The 16,374-nt window shown below is 33.9% G+C and overlaps 1 protein-coding gene across 2 annotated transcripts in view; it reads left to right on the top strand.

Annotated features, from left to right (window-relative positions):
• Positions 1-16,374, top strand: part of ZFC3H1 (zinc finger C3H1-type containing) — a 50,826-nt gene that overhangs the window by 5,383 nt on the left and 29,069 nt on the right. For both annotated transcript variants that reach the window (XR_011440223.1, XM_014728654.3), the window contains exons 2-7: positions 750-1,166; positions 8,990-9,054; positions 11,766-11,964; positions 12,216-12,439; positions 14,136-14,259; positions 16,220-16,317. Coding sequence is in view for 1 of the 2 variants with exons in the window: in XM_014728654.3 (XP_014584140.2) it covers positions 750-1,166; positions 8,990-9,054; positions 11,766-11,964; positions 12,216-12,439; positions 14,136-14,259; positions 16,220-16,317 (1,127 nt within the window). In the remaining variant the exon portion in view is untranslated. The remainder of the gene's footprint in view (positions 1-749; positions 1,167-8,989; positions 9,055-11,765; positions 11,965-12,215; positions 12,440-14,135; positions 14,260-16,219; positions 16,318-16,374) is intronic.

The following is a 16,374-nucleotide window of genomic DNA, read 5'->3' as shown; positions in this document are numbered from 1 at the left end:
GAAGAAAAAAACCAAAAATAATTGGTTTAGATTATTGGTAATCCTGATAAATAATTGGTAATAATTATTTAATAATAATTTAGAAGATATATTTTGAATACTGTTTAAAGGTTTTATTTTTTATTATGTAACTGCTTTCATTGTTTTAGTTGTACATATGTTAGATGTTAGCATACTGGATGAGCCCAAAAATTCTAATGAATTCGGTTTTTAAGAAAATGTTTTTTATTCATAAACTAGTCTTAACTATTAATTGTCAGTGTTTGTTTTTTTCTCTATTTTTAAAATTTGAGACAGGAGAAGAAACTGATTAAAAAGAAGAAATGTTTCTTTCTGATTATCTGAAATGTAAATTATCCATATCTGTGACAAACCATTCAGTTTCTCCCCTCCTCCTTCAGAAAGGAATTTTTAACATCCAGCTTGTGGGCTTCCCTGATACCTGTCAAAGAAGGATGCTATAACCTAACTAGAGAGAATATCTGTGGATGCTACGGGTAATAACTAACACTAGTGACTTTATAAGTGGACTATTTATGTGGATACTTATTAAATTTGAAATATGGGGACATAATGAAAGTGGGTATTAGCAGCACATAGATTAAATGGAATTTAGTAATTTAAAAATACCAGTTCATCTTTCTTGAAAAACAAATTAAAAAGGGAGACAATTCATCTATAACTTAATGTGTTTTTGTTAAATTAACTGGAAAACTTTGGGAAACTGGTTTCCTTAATATGCTGTTCAGCCAAAAGTTTTGGAAGATCTCCATCAAGAAAACAAAATTATTCATCAAAAAGTGAAAACTGTGGGGAAGAAACTTTTGAAGATTTACTTTTGAAGTATAAGCAAATACAGTTGGAACTAGAGTGCATCAACAAGGATGAAAAACTGGCTTTGAGTAGCAAAGAAGAGAACGTGCAGGAAGATCCCAAAACTTTGAACTTTGAGGACCAAATAAGCGCTGATAATGTCAGTATTACCAAGGACTCAAGTAAAGAAGTAGCTCCTGAGGAGAAAACACAGGTCAAAACTTTTCAAGCTTTTGAATTGAAACCACTCAGGCAAAAATTGACTTTACCAGGAGATAAGAATCGGTTGAAAAAAGTTAAAGATGGAACAAAACAGCTTTCCCTTAAATCTGACACTACTGAATCTAGTCAAGGTAATGGAATTAGAAATTGCAATGAGTCAAAAGATTCTTCTTTCTCTAAAGGCATAGCTAATTATTTTGGCAGTGTGCTTCATTGAAATGATTGTAGTATTTTATTTGAATTCTTTTTGCGCTTTCTATATAGACTGTCATGTTATTGGATAATGTCAAGTTTTGTTTCATTCTGATCTTTCTTTTTAGTCTTCTTTGGTGGTCAGGACTTATGATACATTTTTTTAACATTAATGCTACTAGTGGACATCTTAATTTAAAGGAATGCTTTTGACATTTACCTTTAAATGTAATGTTTGTTAAGTTTTTGTAGGTATCCTTTATTGAATAAAGGACATTTGGGATCCCCTCCCCCATTCCTTTTTTGAGATTTTCAGCGTGAATGTATGTTGAAGTTTATCAAATCTTTTTTCTTCATTATTAAGAGTGTCTCATTTTTCTCCTTTAATATATTAGTGTAATAGATTATATTAATTGATTTTGTAGTGTTAAACCATCGTGTGCTTGGAATAAATTTAGCTAGTTTGTGATATATTGTTTTTATACATCATAGCTTTAGTTTGTTAATTTTTTCTTTTCCTCTTTGTTGTGAAGGTATAATTTATGTACAGTAAAGTTTACCCTTTTTAGTGTATAGATCGAGTTTTGACAAATGCAGGCAGTTGGGTAACCGTCGCCAGCCACCGCAGTTAAGATATAGAACGGTTCCATTAACTCCCACCAGCTTCCCCTATGCCCCTTTGTAGTCAATCCCTGTCTGCCCCAACCCTTAGCCTCCCTATCCCTGTAGTTTTTCTTTTCCAGAATGTCATTTATAAATGGAATCATATGCTACATTGTCTTTTGATTCTAGCTTTTGTCACTTAGCATAGTGTATTTGAGATTTGTCCATGAGGTTGTGTGTATCAGTAGTTCATTCTTTTCTATTGCTGAATGTTCCATTGTATGGCTGTGCTACAGTTTGTTTAACCGTTTCCCACTTGAGGGACATTTGGGTTCTTCCAATTTGGGCAATTAGAAAACCTTCATAACGAAAGGTTTGCTAATGTTTTGTTTAGAATTTTTTATCTGGGTTCATAGCCTGTAATTTTTTTCTTTTTCCTTGCCAGGTTTTCATACAAGGTTACGATGCTCAAAATGAGTTAGGGAGTGGTTTCCTCTCTATTCTCTAGAATAGTTTAAGACTGGAGTCATTTCTGGCATGTCTGGTAGATCGTGCTGGTAAAAGTGTCTGGGCCTGGATGGAGTTTTTTCTGGAAAGGTTTTAAATTACTGACTGTTCATATTTTCTATTTCTGGTTAAGGCAGTTTAGGTAAACTGTATTTTTCTAGTAATGTGTCCATTTTCTGTAAGTAGTAAAGTTTATAAAAAGTTATTCTTACAAATTCCACTTTTTTATTATCTCTGTCATTTATAGGTTATATCCCCTCCCCCCTTTTTTTCCTAATTTCACCAGGAATAAGTCCATAGCTTTTAAAACTCGTTAGTTTTCAGCCTCTGTCCTATTAAGATCATTTGGGGCTATGAAATGTCTGTTTTAGCTGCATCTCAGTTTGTGGTGTGTAAGTTTTTTTCGTTCATTTCTAAATATTTTCTAATTTTTGTTTTGTTTGACCTATATGATATTTGGAAGTGTGTTTCTTAACTTCCAAACTTGTAGGCTTTCTAGCTGTATTTTTTGTTATTGATTTCTAAGTCAATCATATTATCAGAGAATGAGATGTATGTGATACCAGTCTTTTGAAATATTTACAGGGACCTGCTTTATTGTCTAGTATTTATTGATTTTTGTAACTGTTCTGTGTGTTTTTGGAAGGAATGTATGGATTGTTAGCTCAAGCTTTTTATATTGTTCATATCTTCATTTTTTGATCTACTTTGTCTATCAATTGCTAAGAAGTTTGTTAAAACCTGAAACTATGATTGTAGGTTTGTGATTTTCAGTTTTTGCTTTAAACACTTTGAGGCTGGGGAATTAACTCATTATGCTCATTATGTAGTGACCTCCTTTATCTGTAGTGTTTTTGCCTAAAAGACTATTTTGTCTCTTGTTAATAGCCACACCATCTTTCTCTTGATACGTATATTATGCCTTGTATTTCATTTTCCATCCTTTAAGTCTTTCTGTATTCTCACGTCTTAAATGTCTCTTGTATATAGTATAGAGTTGAATTTCATTTGTAATTTAGTCTGACAGTCTCGTCTTTTAACTAGAATATATAATTTATTCACATTTTTCCAAGATTACTGATATTTGGCTTTAATTTTCTTTTCTTTTTTTCGGGCTTCTTTTGATTATTATTTTTCATGTAATTTTTTTCTTTTACTAATTTGAAAGTTAGGCACTAAGTTTCTGGTCTCATACTGGTTCTTCTAGCAATTATGAATTTTTATCAACATTTGAAGTTAATCAAGGTCTTTACCCTCTCCCTGATATACAAGGACCAATATTTGCCTAGCTTTGCCCATATATTTAACACTTTCTTGGCTCACTTTTTCATCTATGTCTAAAACCACTTATGCTTAAAATAGGTTTTTTGGCATTTCTTTTAGTATATGTCTGCTGGATGGAAAACTTACTTCTGTTTGCCCTCTTTTAAAGATAACTTTTCTAGGTTTAGAATTCTTGATTGTTTAATTATATTCTCAATATATTGAAGTTATTTTCTGGCTTCCACTGTTGATTTTGAAAAGTCAGCTATTAGTCTTAAAAGTTTCTAATTTGAAGGAAATCTATCTTCTTCTCTGGTTGCTTTAAAGATTCTACTTTTGTCTTTGAAATTCTGTAGTTTAACTATGATTTGTAGGTTTCTTTTTATTTATCCAGCTTGGGATTTGTTTTGCTTATTTTCATTGATTCTGAAAAATTATCAGTATCTCTTAAAATGTCCCATTCTCTTTCTTTTCTGGAACTTTGTATAGCCATATGTTATAGTAAATCATCTCACTTTATCTTCCATTTCTCTTAATTTCTCTTAAGTTTTCATCTCTTTGTAACTCTATGCTACATTCTAGAAAATTTCCTATGATGTGTTTTTCAGTTCACTGATACTCTCTTTAGCTGTGTCTGATTGGCCTTAAGCCCACCTATTGAGTTTAAAATTTCAGTTACAATTTTTCTTTTAGTATTTTGTTTTTCAAATCACTTTAGTCATTCTTTTTGGTTTTTTTCTCTCTGCGTGTTTTTTCATATTTATCTTTATTTCTTTAAACATATTAACCATAGAGTTGTTTTGTTCTCAGGTTTAGTACCTTCTTTTATTGAATGTTTAGTGGTTTTTTTTTTCTTAAGTGAAGTGTTCATTTTCCTTTGAATTTTTTTGGTGAGAACTTTTTGAGGCCTGGAACAAATGTGGATTCCCTAGAGAGGATTTACTTTTGCTGCTGCCAGGGACTTGTGTAGACTTTTGCTCTGCGACCACTTTATCATTGAAGATTTCTGGGCCACCCATGTGAAGTAAATTTGTTTGCACACTCGAGTGGTGACTGATTTTGGTTACACATTCTCAGGGACATGATTTTTCCTCTTTAAATTAGCACAATGCTTCCAGACAGGCAGTTTTGAAAAGTATAACCCCGTAGGATAGAAAAGACACACAAATAGCTATCATAGAGTATAGTAAGAGTTATATATGAAAGCCTGCAGTAACACAAAGGATTAAATATCCCCACCTGGATTTAGAAAGTTTTCATAGTGATGGAAATGTTTGATGTGTGTCTTGAAAAATGAGTCTTTTCCACTTGGGAAGTCACAAGGTACCAAATGAGCAGATGAAATGACAAAGAACTTTTAAAGGATATTGAAGTTGATCTAATATGGGTGCAATGTGGCATATATGGTGTGTTTCTGGCAGTGGTTGGATATAAATTTATAAAATGATAGGTTGGGATTGTGAAGGTTTGCCAAGGCTTGCAAAGGGCCTTGGGTGTCTTGATAAGGGATTTAGGTTTCCTTTAAACATCCAGTGGGCCATCAGATATTTTTAAGCAGGAAAATGATGTGATCAGATGTCTGTTTTAGAAAAATAACTGGCAGCAGTGTGGAAGAGGTATTGGAGAAAAACCAAAAAAGCTAAAACTTACCTGAATCAGTAAATTATATTGATTAGTGTTTCTATTTATGTATTCCTGCCCCCCCCCCGCCCCCCACCAGTCTTCAACAAGACTCTCAGCTCTGCCATCAAACTTTAAATTATCAGTCAGAGTTTTTTCCATTTCTTTCAACCACTCTTCTCAACCTCCATCATTTTTTCCAGGCCTTTTACTCAACCTTTATCCCTCTTGTCAGCCTGTGAGCTTGCCTCCTATTTCTGGTGATCTCACTCAGCTTCCAACTCTTCACTTCTGGCTGTCATCTTATATCCATATCAATTTTCACTTCAGCTCCTCCACTCTAAGGAAGCAGTGACCCTTTTGTTGCTAATGACCACTTTGTTGTAGCCTGTGTTTATGACTCTAACTTCTCCTACCTTCTCTCTCACCTTGCTCCATCTGTTGTTTATTCGGATTCATCTTTAACCACTTATTCTTAAGAGGTTCTTATTATAAACGTATTTGAGTTTTCCATCCTAAAATATAAACACTCCCTTCTTCCCATTTTGCATTCTCTCTTCTGTCTGGAAAGGCTAGTCCACACTGACTCTTCATTTTCTCTCTCATTCCCCCTCAACCCATTACAATCTGCTTTTCTACTCTTACCAGGATACTAAAACTACTCATGGCAACGTTACCTTGACCTAATTGCAAAATTCATTTTTTATTTTCATTCATTTTTTATTTCATTGTTCTCTTCATTCGAAAATTGAGCTGTTTATTCCAGGCTCTTGGAAAAATATATCACTGAACAGAATAGTCATTTATGCCTTCATGGGCTTACATTTTAGAAGCAGAGACAGTAAATAGGATGAGTAAATAACAGACATGGAAAGAGAAAAGGTGTAACGGTAAGTAGGATGGGTGTAACAGGTGTGCTGGCAGTATTAACAGGTGGTCAGGAGAGGTTTGAATTTGAAGGTGAGATTTAAACAAAGGCTTTGAAAATGGTGAGGGAACAGCCTCTGGGGGATGAAGTTTCTAGGCAAAGAGAATAAATCGCTAGGGCAGTGATTTTCTAACTGTGGTCCTTGGACCAGCATTACCTAGGAACTTGATAGAAATGCAAATTCTCAGGCCCTACCCCAGATCTACTGAATTGAAAACTCTGGAAATAGGACCCAGCAATCTGTATTTAACTAACTTCCTGTTGATTATAATAACTGCGAAAGTTTGAGAATCACTGAACTAGAGTAATGTGACACTTAAGGCAAAAGGACACCTGGCATATTTGGGGAATAACGGGGAGGCCTGTGCCACTAAAGAGAGAGTGAGGGGAATGAGTAGTGGGAGAGAAGAAGTCAGAGATGATGGATTGGGACAGGTCATGTAGAGCCTTATAAGAACTTCGGTTTTTATTCTGAGTAAAATGGGAACTGTTACAGGGTCTTGAGCAAAAGACTGGCATAATTTGTTTTATACTCTCAAAGGATCACTCTGGGCACAATGTTAAGAATATTCTGTAGGGAGTAGACACATCTATTATATTCGATGATGTTTTTCTTGCTAAATCTTGAAATTTTGAGGTTTCTATGATACTGTACACATCTGGAATTTTTTATAACTTTCTGATTTCCCTTTTTTTAAAAAAAAATAATTACTTTTCCTTTGTAATTTCTTAACTGTTGATGTCGTCCGTGTTCCGTTCTCCTGGGGTATTCTCAATTATGGTTTTAACTAACGCCTATATCCTGATGACTGTTTCTAGCTCAGTTTAAAATTCCAGGTAATAATTTTTAAAATACTGCATGACTGTGCAAGACCAATTTTCATTTTGGAAGTATTGAGTAAGAATTAAAATAATAATTTTATTGTAGATACCCATGACAGTGGTAGGACAATGCCAAACTACATGTTTGGTCACTTAGGCTATAACCTGCTTTTATAATCTCTGTGTGAAGTTAGATGTATAGTTTGAAATTTATGGTTTGAGCTTGTTTTTAAGGTAGTCTTGTGCTCATAAGGTACCTGCCGGCTTAATGGATATTTGCCTCTATGTTACCTTAACGGGGCTTGCTGCCACCTTTTATAAACAAGAGAGATCCTCATCAACTAATAGGCTTCTCGTGACCTAATGAAACTCATAGGTTTCTCGTGTAGGAGAAAAGTTGAATGCTTTCTCCGTGTATTATTGGAAGTCTGTTTATGTCTTTATTTTATTTCCTTGCTTGTTTTTGTCTAATAGTTATTACTGTTTTGGTGTTCTTTGAAGTATGGTCAGTTTTGCTATAATGTGACATAGGCATTCCTAGAAATCACTACACTGCAAAATTACACAATAAACCACAGGGCTTATGGGCAAAATGGAGTTAGGGAAACAACATTCAAAGACTTTGTCAATGGCACATGGAAAAAGATAGGAACCCAATAAAAATCGTAGTGCAGCTTTACACATTAAATGGGTAAGAAAATGCTTGGAATGCTACAATAAATGTCAGTTTACCTTGAAAAAGATCTAAAGTGTGCTTGTGGAAGTGAAAGATTTGCAGCTTGTGAGTTATGAAGTGGATCAAGGAAGGTAAGCTAAAATTGGACAGTAAGTTATAACACCAGATGTGGATGAGCATGGTCTATAAACATACACAGTGAACTGAAGTAGCTGATCGATGATCAAGGTGTGGGGGGTTTGTGTGTTCCTACATGGCTCACGTCACCTGTATAGTTTTCTGTATTCTCTTAGTGTTTCTCAGAGACAAATTGCTCATAAGCAAACGTGAAATTTGTGTTATGCTCAGATTGTTTTCTAATATATCAATCATGTTGCAACAAATTCACATTTCCAAAACAAGCCTTATAGCAGAACTGACCTAACTCAAAATTTGGTGGTTGCCTTCTATATACTGTCTAGGGTACTTCATTAGCAATTTCTCTGTTTATTGAATGAGTTGCCTATTCTTTTACCAGTAGGCCTTCTTGAGCAATCAAATTAGGATGTTTGGAACACTGATAGACAGTACTATGGGAAAAAAAACTAGGCTTGGAGTTCAGGCTTAATTTGAATCCTAGTTTGCATCTTCAGTTGTGTCATCTTGAGGAAGATTCTCTTAGTTTTTAACTTCGTCTGTTCTGGTTTCACAAGTGTCTACCTCAATACTGTTGTAAATGTACTATACCTTTGTTGTGTGATTTGTAGAGCTGTCATAGATTAGATAATATATAAATAAAATTTTATAAATGACTTCGTCAGAAATCTGGGCACAAGGCTAGAATTCTGAAAATAATATATGGATGGGCTTAACTTTGTTGATATTTAACCTACTTCTACTGATGCTTCCTAGCTAAATGGAGCCCCATTTCTTTAATGCATAAATCCAGTATAATCTCTGAATGTTTAATTCATTTCAACTTTAGCGGTCTGAAATAATCCTTGTTATATTCTATCAGTGTATCTTATCTATTCAGTAATGAAGCTTTGCTTCTTGTCTATCTACTCCATAAATTCTGTTCTTATTTGAAATAATTAGTTTTAGTTCAGAAGTCACCCAAGTTCAGTTTTAATTTATTATTTAATATTTTGAATCATTTTGCCTTATAACTTTCAGAAATGAGGCTGATATGAAAAGTTTGGTCAGATTTTCATTCTCTCTAACAGCATTCTTTCCTTTTGGTTGAAAGATTGAGAAAATGAGACCCTTTTAAATAATTACTACTGAATATTATATAGCATTTTACTTTCAATTGATTGTAGCTGTCTTTTAGAGTATTCAAAGTATGCTGTTTTATTTTAAAGGATTAGAAGACAAAGAACAAAATTTAACAAGAAGGATTAGTGCCTCAGATATTCTATCTGAAAAGGTAAGATATTGCTTTGTGGGATTGGATATCTCTGTAAGATTGTTGTACTGCTTTACTCTGTTCTTTTGAAAGGGAAATTCTGTCTTGCTTTTCACTCATTTTCTCTCATCATCGCTGTACCTTCATTTGAACATAAGCCTTAAAGATAAAATCTGGAGAGACGTCTTGGAGTATCTTCACTGGGTTCAATTAAATTATATCTAATAGAAGTGTTATATATAACTGTAGATGATCTTTTTGTTTGTGTTTTGAAACTTCTGATTTTTATCAAGAGATTTTCTTTTCCTATTTCTGGGATTATCCTCTGTGTGAAAGCTTTGGAGTTCGGGCAGACCTTGACCTGTTATCCAGTTCTAGCTCCTCCTCTTATTAGCTGAGTGATCTTGTGTAATCTATTTAGCCTTTGCTTGCCTCTGTTTTCTTTTCTACAAAATGAGTGATGTCATCTGTTCTCTGGGTTGTTGTGAGGTTCAGCAGGATAAAGTGCAGAAGCATTAAGCACTCAATAACCCAAGCCTTTTCTTTGTTGAATTAGAGATCTGAAATATGTACAGTTGCTTCTGTAAAGATTTCAGCTAGTTTTTATGAGTAAATGAAATGATGCAAAGAGCCTAGGAGCTTTAGGAAAGATATGGTCCTGAATTTAAGAATGATAATATTACAGGTACACACACATGCACACACAGACACACATGCATATGGATGTATATATGGTTTTGAATATCCTCACAGTAATTCCACAAAGTCAAGTGACATTATCTGTTTTACAGATGAGGTAAGATACATATAGATTTTACATACAAGTAGATTAAGCAACTTGCCCTAAGTTACACAGGACTTAAGTGTTTGAGCAAGGAGTTGAATGAGGTCCACTGCTCTTCTTGCTGATCAAGTAGCTGCATAAAGTAGCATATAATTGTGTGACAGAATCAGTGGCTTCTTTCTTTCATTCCAAAAGGAGTAGTTACAAGAAGTAATCAAAGACTTTTAAGTCTCAGTGAAGCAATGATGATAGCTTTATTTTAGTTAAACTCTAGATCAGCACTGTCCCTTAGGATTTTCTATAATAAGGGAAATGTTCTGTATCTATATTCTCCAGTATTGTAGCTGTTAACCACATGTGGCTATTAAGTACTTGAAATGTGATTAGTGTGGCTGAGGAACTAAATTGTTTATTAAATTTTGGTTAATTTAAATAGCTCATTACTACCATATTGGACATTATTGCTCTAGAACTTGAGTACTAAGCAGTAAAATTTGATGTTTAAGTGACTTAGAGTAAAAAAGGCTTGTGATGATTTTTAAGCTCATTTGTTACATGTATTTCCCAACAGTAGAAAGGGCAACTATATCCTCGTTTGGGTAAACTGAAATACTGAAATATGTGATGGTAGTTCAGTTGGAGATTTGTAATAATTCATGTGAAGGTAAACCCAATAAGTAGGATCCACTATTTTCTTTATGCTTAAGAATTAAATAACTGGATTTTAGAAAACATTAAATTATAATTCACCTATAAGAAAGTTATTAGGTAAGTGGGACTTCGGAGTCTTAGACTCTTTTGATTCCCTACCACCCGCCCCATACATACATATGCATAAAAGAAAAACATATACAGTTTTGTATTTAACTTCAAGTGGTGAGGAGGCCAAAGAACCCCCCCTTACCTTCTTCCCCTCCAAGTTTATGGACTCTAATTAAGAACCTCTGCTTAAGTTGCCTGATGTTTTCAGTTATATTTTTGCTAAAATGTAGAGAATAGATTAATTTTAAAAACTATCTCAAAGAAAAGGTAGAGTGGGAGCCAAGCCCGGTGGCACAGTGGGGTTTGCATGTTCCGCTTCAGCGGCTTGGGGTTCACCAGTTCAGATCCCAGGTGCAGACCTACACACTGCTTGTCAAGCCATGGTGTGGCAGATGTCCCACATGCAAAGTAGAAGAGGATGGGCACGGATGTTAGCTCAGGGCTCATCTTCCTCAAAAAGAATAAAGAGAGAAAAAATTAAAAAGAAGTTATTTCAATCAGATGAAAGTTCTCAAACATTTGCTTTTAGCCTATTTTCTTATTTTAGCTACCCTGAAGAAAAATCTTGGGTGTTCAAAATATTTTAAATATTCAGATAAGTATCTGTAGCTTTCGAACATGTAATGTTCAAATATAAGCAAATCTTTACATATCTTTGTGCTTTAATTTAAAGAATTATAAAATATTATAAAAAATGTTTGCAAATTTGAATCTTGACATTCGTTTTACCTGTTCTCTGTATTACTTGTAAGGCTAGTAAATCACATGATTGTGGAACCACTTCATTCTTCATTCTTTACCTCTCCTGGTTTGATTCTTTCTTGCATTCACTGCCATCAGATTGTTACTCTTTCTTGTTTGGGAAGTTCAGTTAAATGATAATGTCTAACCCTTAACTTTCCCCTTTTTTGCGTCATCCTGTTCCATCAGCTGTACCTTTCCCTCCAACTCTCACACTTGTGTAGGCACACACTCTCCATGGGTTGATCTTCTGTTTGTATTATAGGGTTGGAACTAGGGTGTAGGATTATGGTAAGTAGTTTAGTTTCCTTTATTTATATTTGCCATTTAAATATTTGCCTTAAAACTAACTTTAAATTTTGATCTTATACAAGATTTGACTTGGTGAAATGTTTAAGGTCAAATAATAGAATTTAAAAATTGCAACTATTTCTTCTTTTTAAAGAAACTTGGTGAAGATGAAGAGGAGCTATCTGAACTACAGCTTCGTCTTTTGGCTCTCCAGTCAGCCAGTAAAAAATGGCAACAAAAAGAGCAGCAGGTGATGAAAGAAAGCAAAGAAAAGTTGACTAAGATGAAAACTGTACAACAAAAAGTTAAAACCAGTACAAAAACACATTCGGCCAAAAAAGTTAGCACTACAGGTGATCATTTCTGTTAAATTCTTTTGATTTCATAGATCAGTATAGTTTCTAGATTTTAATTCAGAATGTTTTGAGTTTGAGGCTTTATAGGGCCCTGAGTGGAAGACAGCCCTGTAATAACAGAACTTAGGAGCAACTGTCTATACGACTTGGTGATAATGAAAAGAATTTTTAAAGCTGTTGTTTTCTTTTGTCCTCTAGGAAATTCTAACTCTAATAGATACTGATGTTTTTGTATTTTTAATTTAAAGCTAAACAAGCATTGAGGAAGCAGCAAACAAAGGCATGGAAGAAACTACAACAACAGAAAGAGCAGGAGAGACAGAAAGAAGAGGATCAGCGGAAACAAGTTGAAGAAGAGGAGAGAAGGAAAAGAGAAGAAGAAATCAGAAAAATTCGAGATCTCTCAAATCAGGAAGAGCAGTACAATCGATTCATGAAATTAGTTGGTGGAAAGAGGAGATCAAGAAGTAAAGTAAGGAGTGCAAAACTATAAATTTAAAAAATTACTCAAATTTAAGTGTCCTTATAGTGTTACTTCATAAATTTAGTCAACTAAGAAAAAAGTATAAAGTTCTTGTGTTTGATAGGGCTTTTGTATAAGTAACTTTTGGGGAGACGGCAACGTAGGTTATAATTGAGAATGACTTTTTTGTAGTTATAGATATTAGAAATAGAAGAAATGAAAGAAAGACTAAAATTATGGTTAGCAAAGTCTACTTTTAGCTTTTTCATCATTTTCTATTTAGAAGAAAGTAGGATGATTAAATTGTAGTGAGGACTTATTCTAAAAATGGCCGTTCCCCAAGTACAGGAGCAGAAGTTCATTAGCTTTTTGTTGTTTAGTCATGTAGAATTAGAAATATGTCATGATTAATTGGTATTGACTATTTTAAAGAAAGTTAAATCATCACATAGTAATAGCTTTCATGCATGTGGCTCCTTTATTTAGTTATCAAGCATTTGTGAGCCTTTACTGTGTGTAAGTCATTGATAATGATTGAGTTGTCTTTTATGGATGGTGTCAGGAAGTAAACTGGAGATTTACAATTGATTTAGTTCTGTTAGCAGTGACACATTTCAGAATTCTGAGCAATTTGACTACAATTGTGAATGTACTATTAAGAATAGAGGGATACTGGGGCCAGCCCCATGGTGGAGTGGTTAAGTTTGCGCACTCCGCTTCAGCGGCCCAGGGTTTCAAATGGTTCAGATCTAGGCGTGGACATGGCACCGCTCATCAGACCACACTGAGGTGGTGTCCCACATAGCAGAACCAGAAGGACCTACAACTAGAATATACAACTATGTACTGAGGGGCTTTGGGGAGAAGAATAGAAAAAAAAGGAATAGAGGAATATTGAAGAGTAAGAGCTTTTTAATTGTAGGGAGTCAGGAGGTAGGTTTGCTTCTTAAGCAAGGAATTTATAAATATTCATGCGTTGAATTTCTAAAAAGTATTTTGATAGAATCTTTTTTTAGAGAAAAGTATTTTATTTGCACATTACTCATATTTATCTGGATAGGTTTTGCTAATTTTTAGTTTGTTATGACCTGTCTCTGTAAGTGAAATTATAAGAAGTAAAAAAAAAGAAAACTGTATGTAAACATATTAACTAAATTTCTAGTTTTCAGCTATCATTAATTTATTCATAATTAAGATGTTGCTGAATTCTTTTGAAATATTCTAAATAAAGTCTTGACAACATAAAACTTGAATTTATTCATAAATATTGAATTTATGAATAAATTCTAAGTAATATCTAAGTAATAAATATCTAAGTAATAAATATAATAATAATAAATAAGTAATAAATCTAGTTTCTTACTTAGAGAGAGGCCATAAGTGTTCAAGAACTTGGTGTCTTCTTATTTTACAGAGAAATAGCTGATGATTTAGTGGCTCAGCTATCTATGGAGGATTTCATTTGTATAGATAGTATTTGATAACTTTTATTTTCTGTCTGACAGTTATAAAATGTCAACCCTAGTGTACCTATAATGTACGTTGAATTTCCCAACTCACGTGTGATAGGCAGGTCTAACTGGATCACCAAGATTTTTGCTACTGTTCCCTAGAAGATAACTGTCAATCCTTATATCATTTCTAGCCTAAGAATAGACTAAGACAGAAAATGCTTTGAAACTAAAAAAATATTTTGTGTAATTAGTCTTCAGATCCTGACCTGAGACGATCCTTAGATAAGCAACCTACTGATAGTGGAGGAGGCATTTATCAATATGATAACTATGAAGAAGTTGCTATGGATACAGATAGTGAAACCAATTCTCCAGGTATGAGCCAAAACTTAAAACATTTGCATATTCATAAATTTTCGTAAAAACAAAATGGTCACAAAGCTACCCAAAACCTTGAAAAAACTATGTAATGAAAGTGAGATTTGCTGGTGAATTATGCAACCAGAGATATTATTTGGTGTAAAAATACTTAGAGAGTAAACCTCAAATGTGTAATGTTAGCTTTTATTTCCAAGTGTTCCTTTCTAGATAGGATTTAAATTAAAAGGCAGTGTTTAAACTCTGCTGTTAACTGTTTGATCTAAAAAGTGAAGATTGTGGGAAAGATGAGACTGCCACTTTAAAAAAAATACATCGAACCTTTGATCTTTAAGTATCTTTATATCAAGGTACTTTCTGATTTAGTCAGAAAAAGAAATCTTTCTTGCTTTTAGACTTCCTTCCTCCTTCTGTTGATGATACTTTGTAGGAATTTGGAGACGGAAAGGGACACTAGTGGCATCTTAGGAAAGGCTGGCTAGCACTGGTCAAGCTGTACCTCGGCTGGATTGCACATTGTAGGATGTGGCTCTGTCTTGGAGGGCTGGAGACTTGCTTTAGTTGACACTCAGGTCATTGGCTGTGAGAGACCTATTCTCTCACTAATGAAAACACATACGACTCAGGCAGACAGCCACATGCAGTTGGCGTTCCAGGAACTGCAACGCTTACTTATGATCACCATATTTCTCCCTATGGTCATATCATGAGACCAAATCAAAAGTAGCATCTTACTTCAATGTGTCTAGGCAAGAGACAAAGAAAACTCTGTATGATCTGGGTAATGTTTACCAAGAGTGCTTGGTAAACAATTTTCAGGTTATTGTTTTTAGGCTGATGTTTGATAATCTTACATTATATTATGTTTTCATGTCATAATTTAACTCTGTTTGGCCAGTTTTTAATTTTCTTATTTCCAGATTCTTGAAGATGATGCATTGCTGTTCCCAAGTATTGAGATTATTATTGACTCTTTATTTCTATAAAATAACTTTATGATCTATGGTTTTAAAAGAATTTTGTAAAAGATTATTACACAGAGAATATATTCTCTATTCAGCTCTGTCAGATTTAACCTTTTGCCATATTTGCTACAGATATTTATATTTTTAAGAAGTAAAACTTCCTAAAGGCCAATGTATATTCAAATAGTACCATTTGGGACATAAGTCAGCTATATAAGGCATATGGGTAATACCTGTATTGACTTGTGAGACAATTGGGGTAAAGAAGAAACATTAGTTTTTACCTAAGGTTATATAGTTATCGGGTAGCAAGAGTAGTCTTTGGATCTGCCATATATCATTGAGTCATAAGAAACCACTGAAGGTAAAATGCACAATTATTTTTTTTTGCTCCCAAGGAAGAAAAAATGCTAAGAGTTTAACTGAGATGCATCAGTTGTGTTTCACAATTATTAAAATGTGAAAAGATGTACATTTTATTGATTAAATGCAATAGATAGTTCTTCTCATTCCTAGTCCTGTTTGCTGTCTATACAGCTTAAATAGTCCCTTTCTTCACTTTTCTTTGTTCCACGTGAAGGGAAGAATAGAGCTACCACATCACTGTTTTCCTTTAGTTAGGGCACGTTAGCAGATCCGGGGGAATTTTTTGTTTTATTAATCCTTAAAAAGTATGTTTGTAAAACTAGATATATATTTCTAGCCTTTCCTCTTCTATTTCCTCTGACCAATCATTAGGTGAAAAGTGGAACAAACTGGAAAGTTTTGAGGGACTAAATGTCAGCTTAAGTGGAAGGCTGACTTTATGATGATATAAGGACAATTTTAAATAGATGGAGGCGGTCTCATGGAAGTTAAAGATTTTATTAGAGGTTAATAAAATCTAATTTTCTCTCTGCCTAGATGTATTTGTATTTCTTCAAACATATAATAAGTTATTTATTCCTGTTGAAGTATTTCTGTTATTAAACTCTTAAAAAAATTTTTTTCAGCTCCTTCACCAGTGCAACCACCGTTTTTCTCTGAATGTTCATTGGGGTATTTTTCTCCAGCACCATCTATTTCTTTGCCTCCACCACCTCAGGTTTCTGTAAGTGAGAATTGATATGATTTCTGAGAAAATCATTTTGTTGCTTTGTGTCTTTTA

Source organism: Equus caballus, chromosome 6 (genome assembly GCF_041296265.1).
Source record: "Equus caballus isolate H_3958 breed thoroughbred chromosome 6, TB-T2T, whole genome shotgun sequence".
NCBI lineage: Eukaryota > Metazoa > Chordata > Mammalia > Perissodactyla > Equidae > Equus > Equus caballus.
Note: the sequence above shows the minus strand (reverse complement) of the source record. Positions and strands in the feature narration are given on the sequence as shown.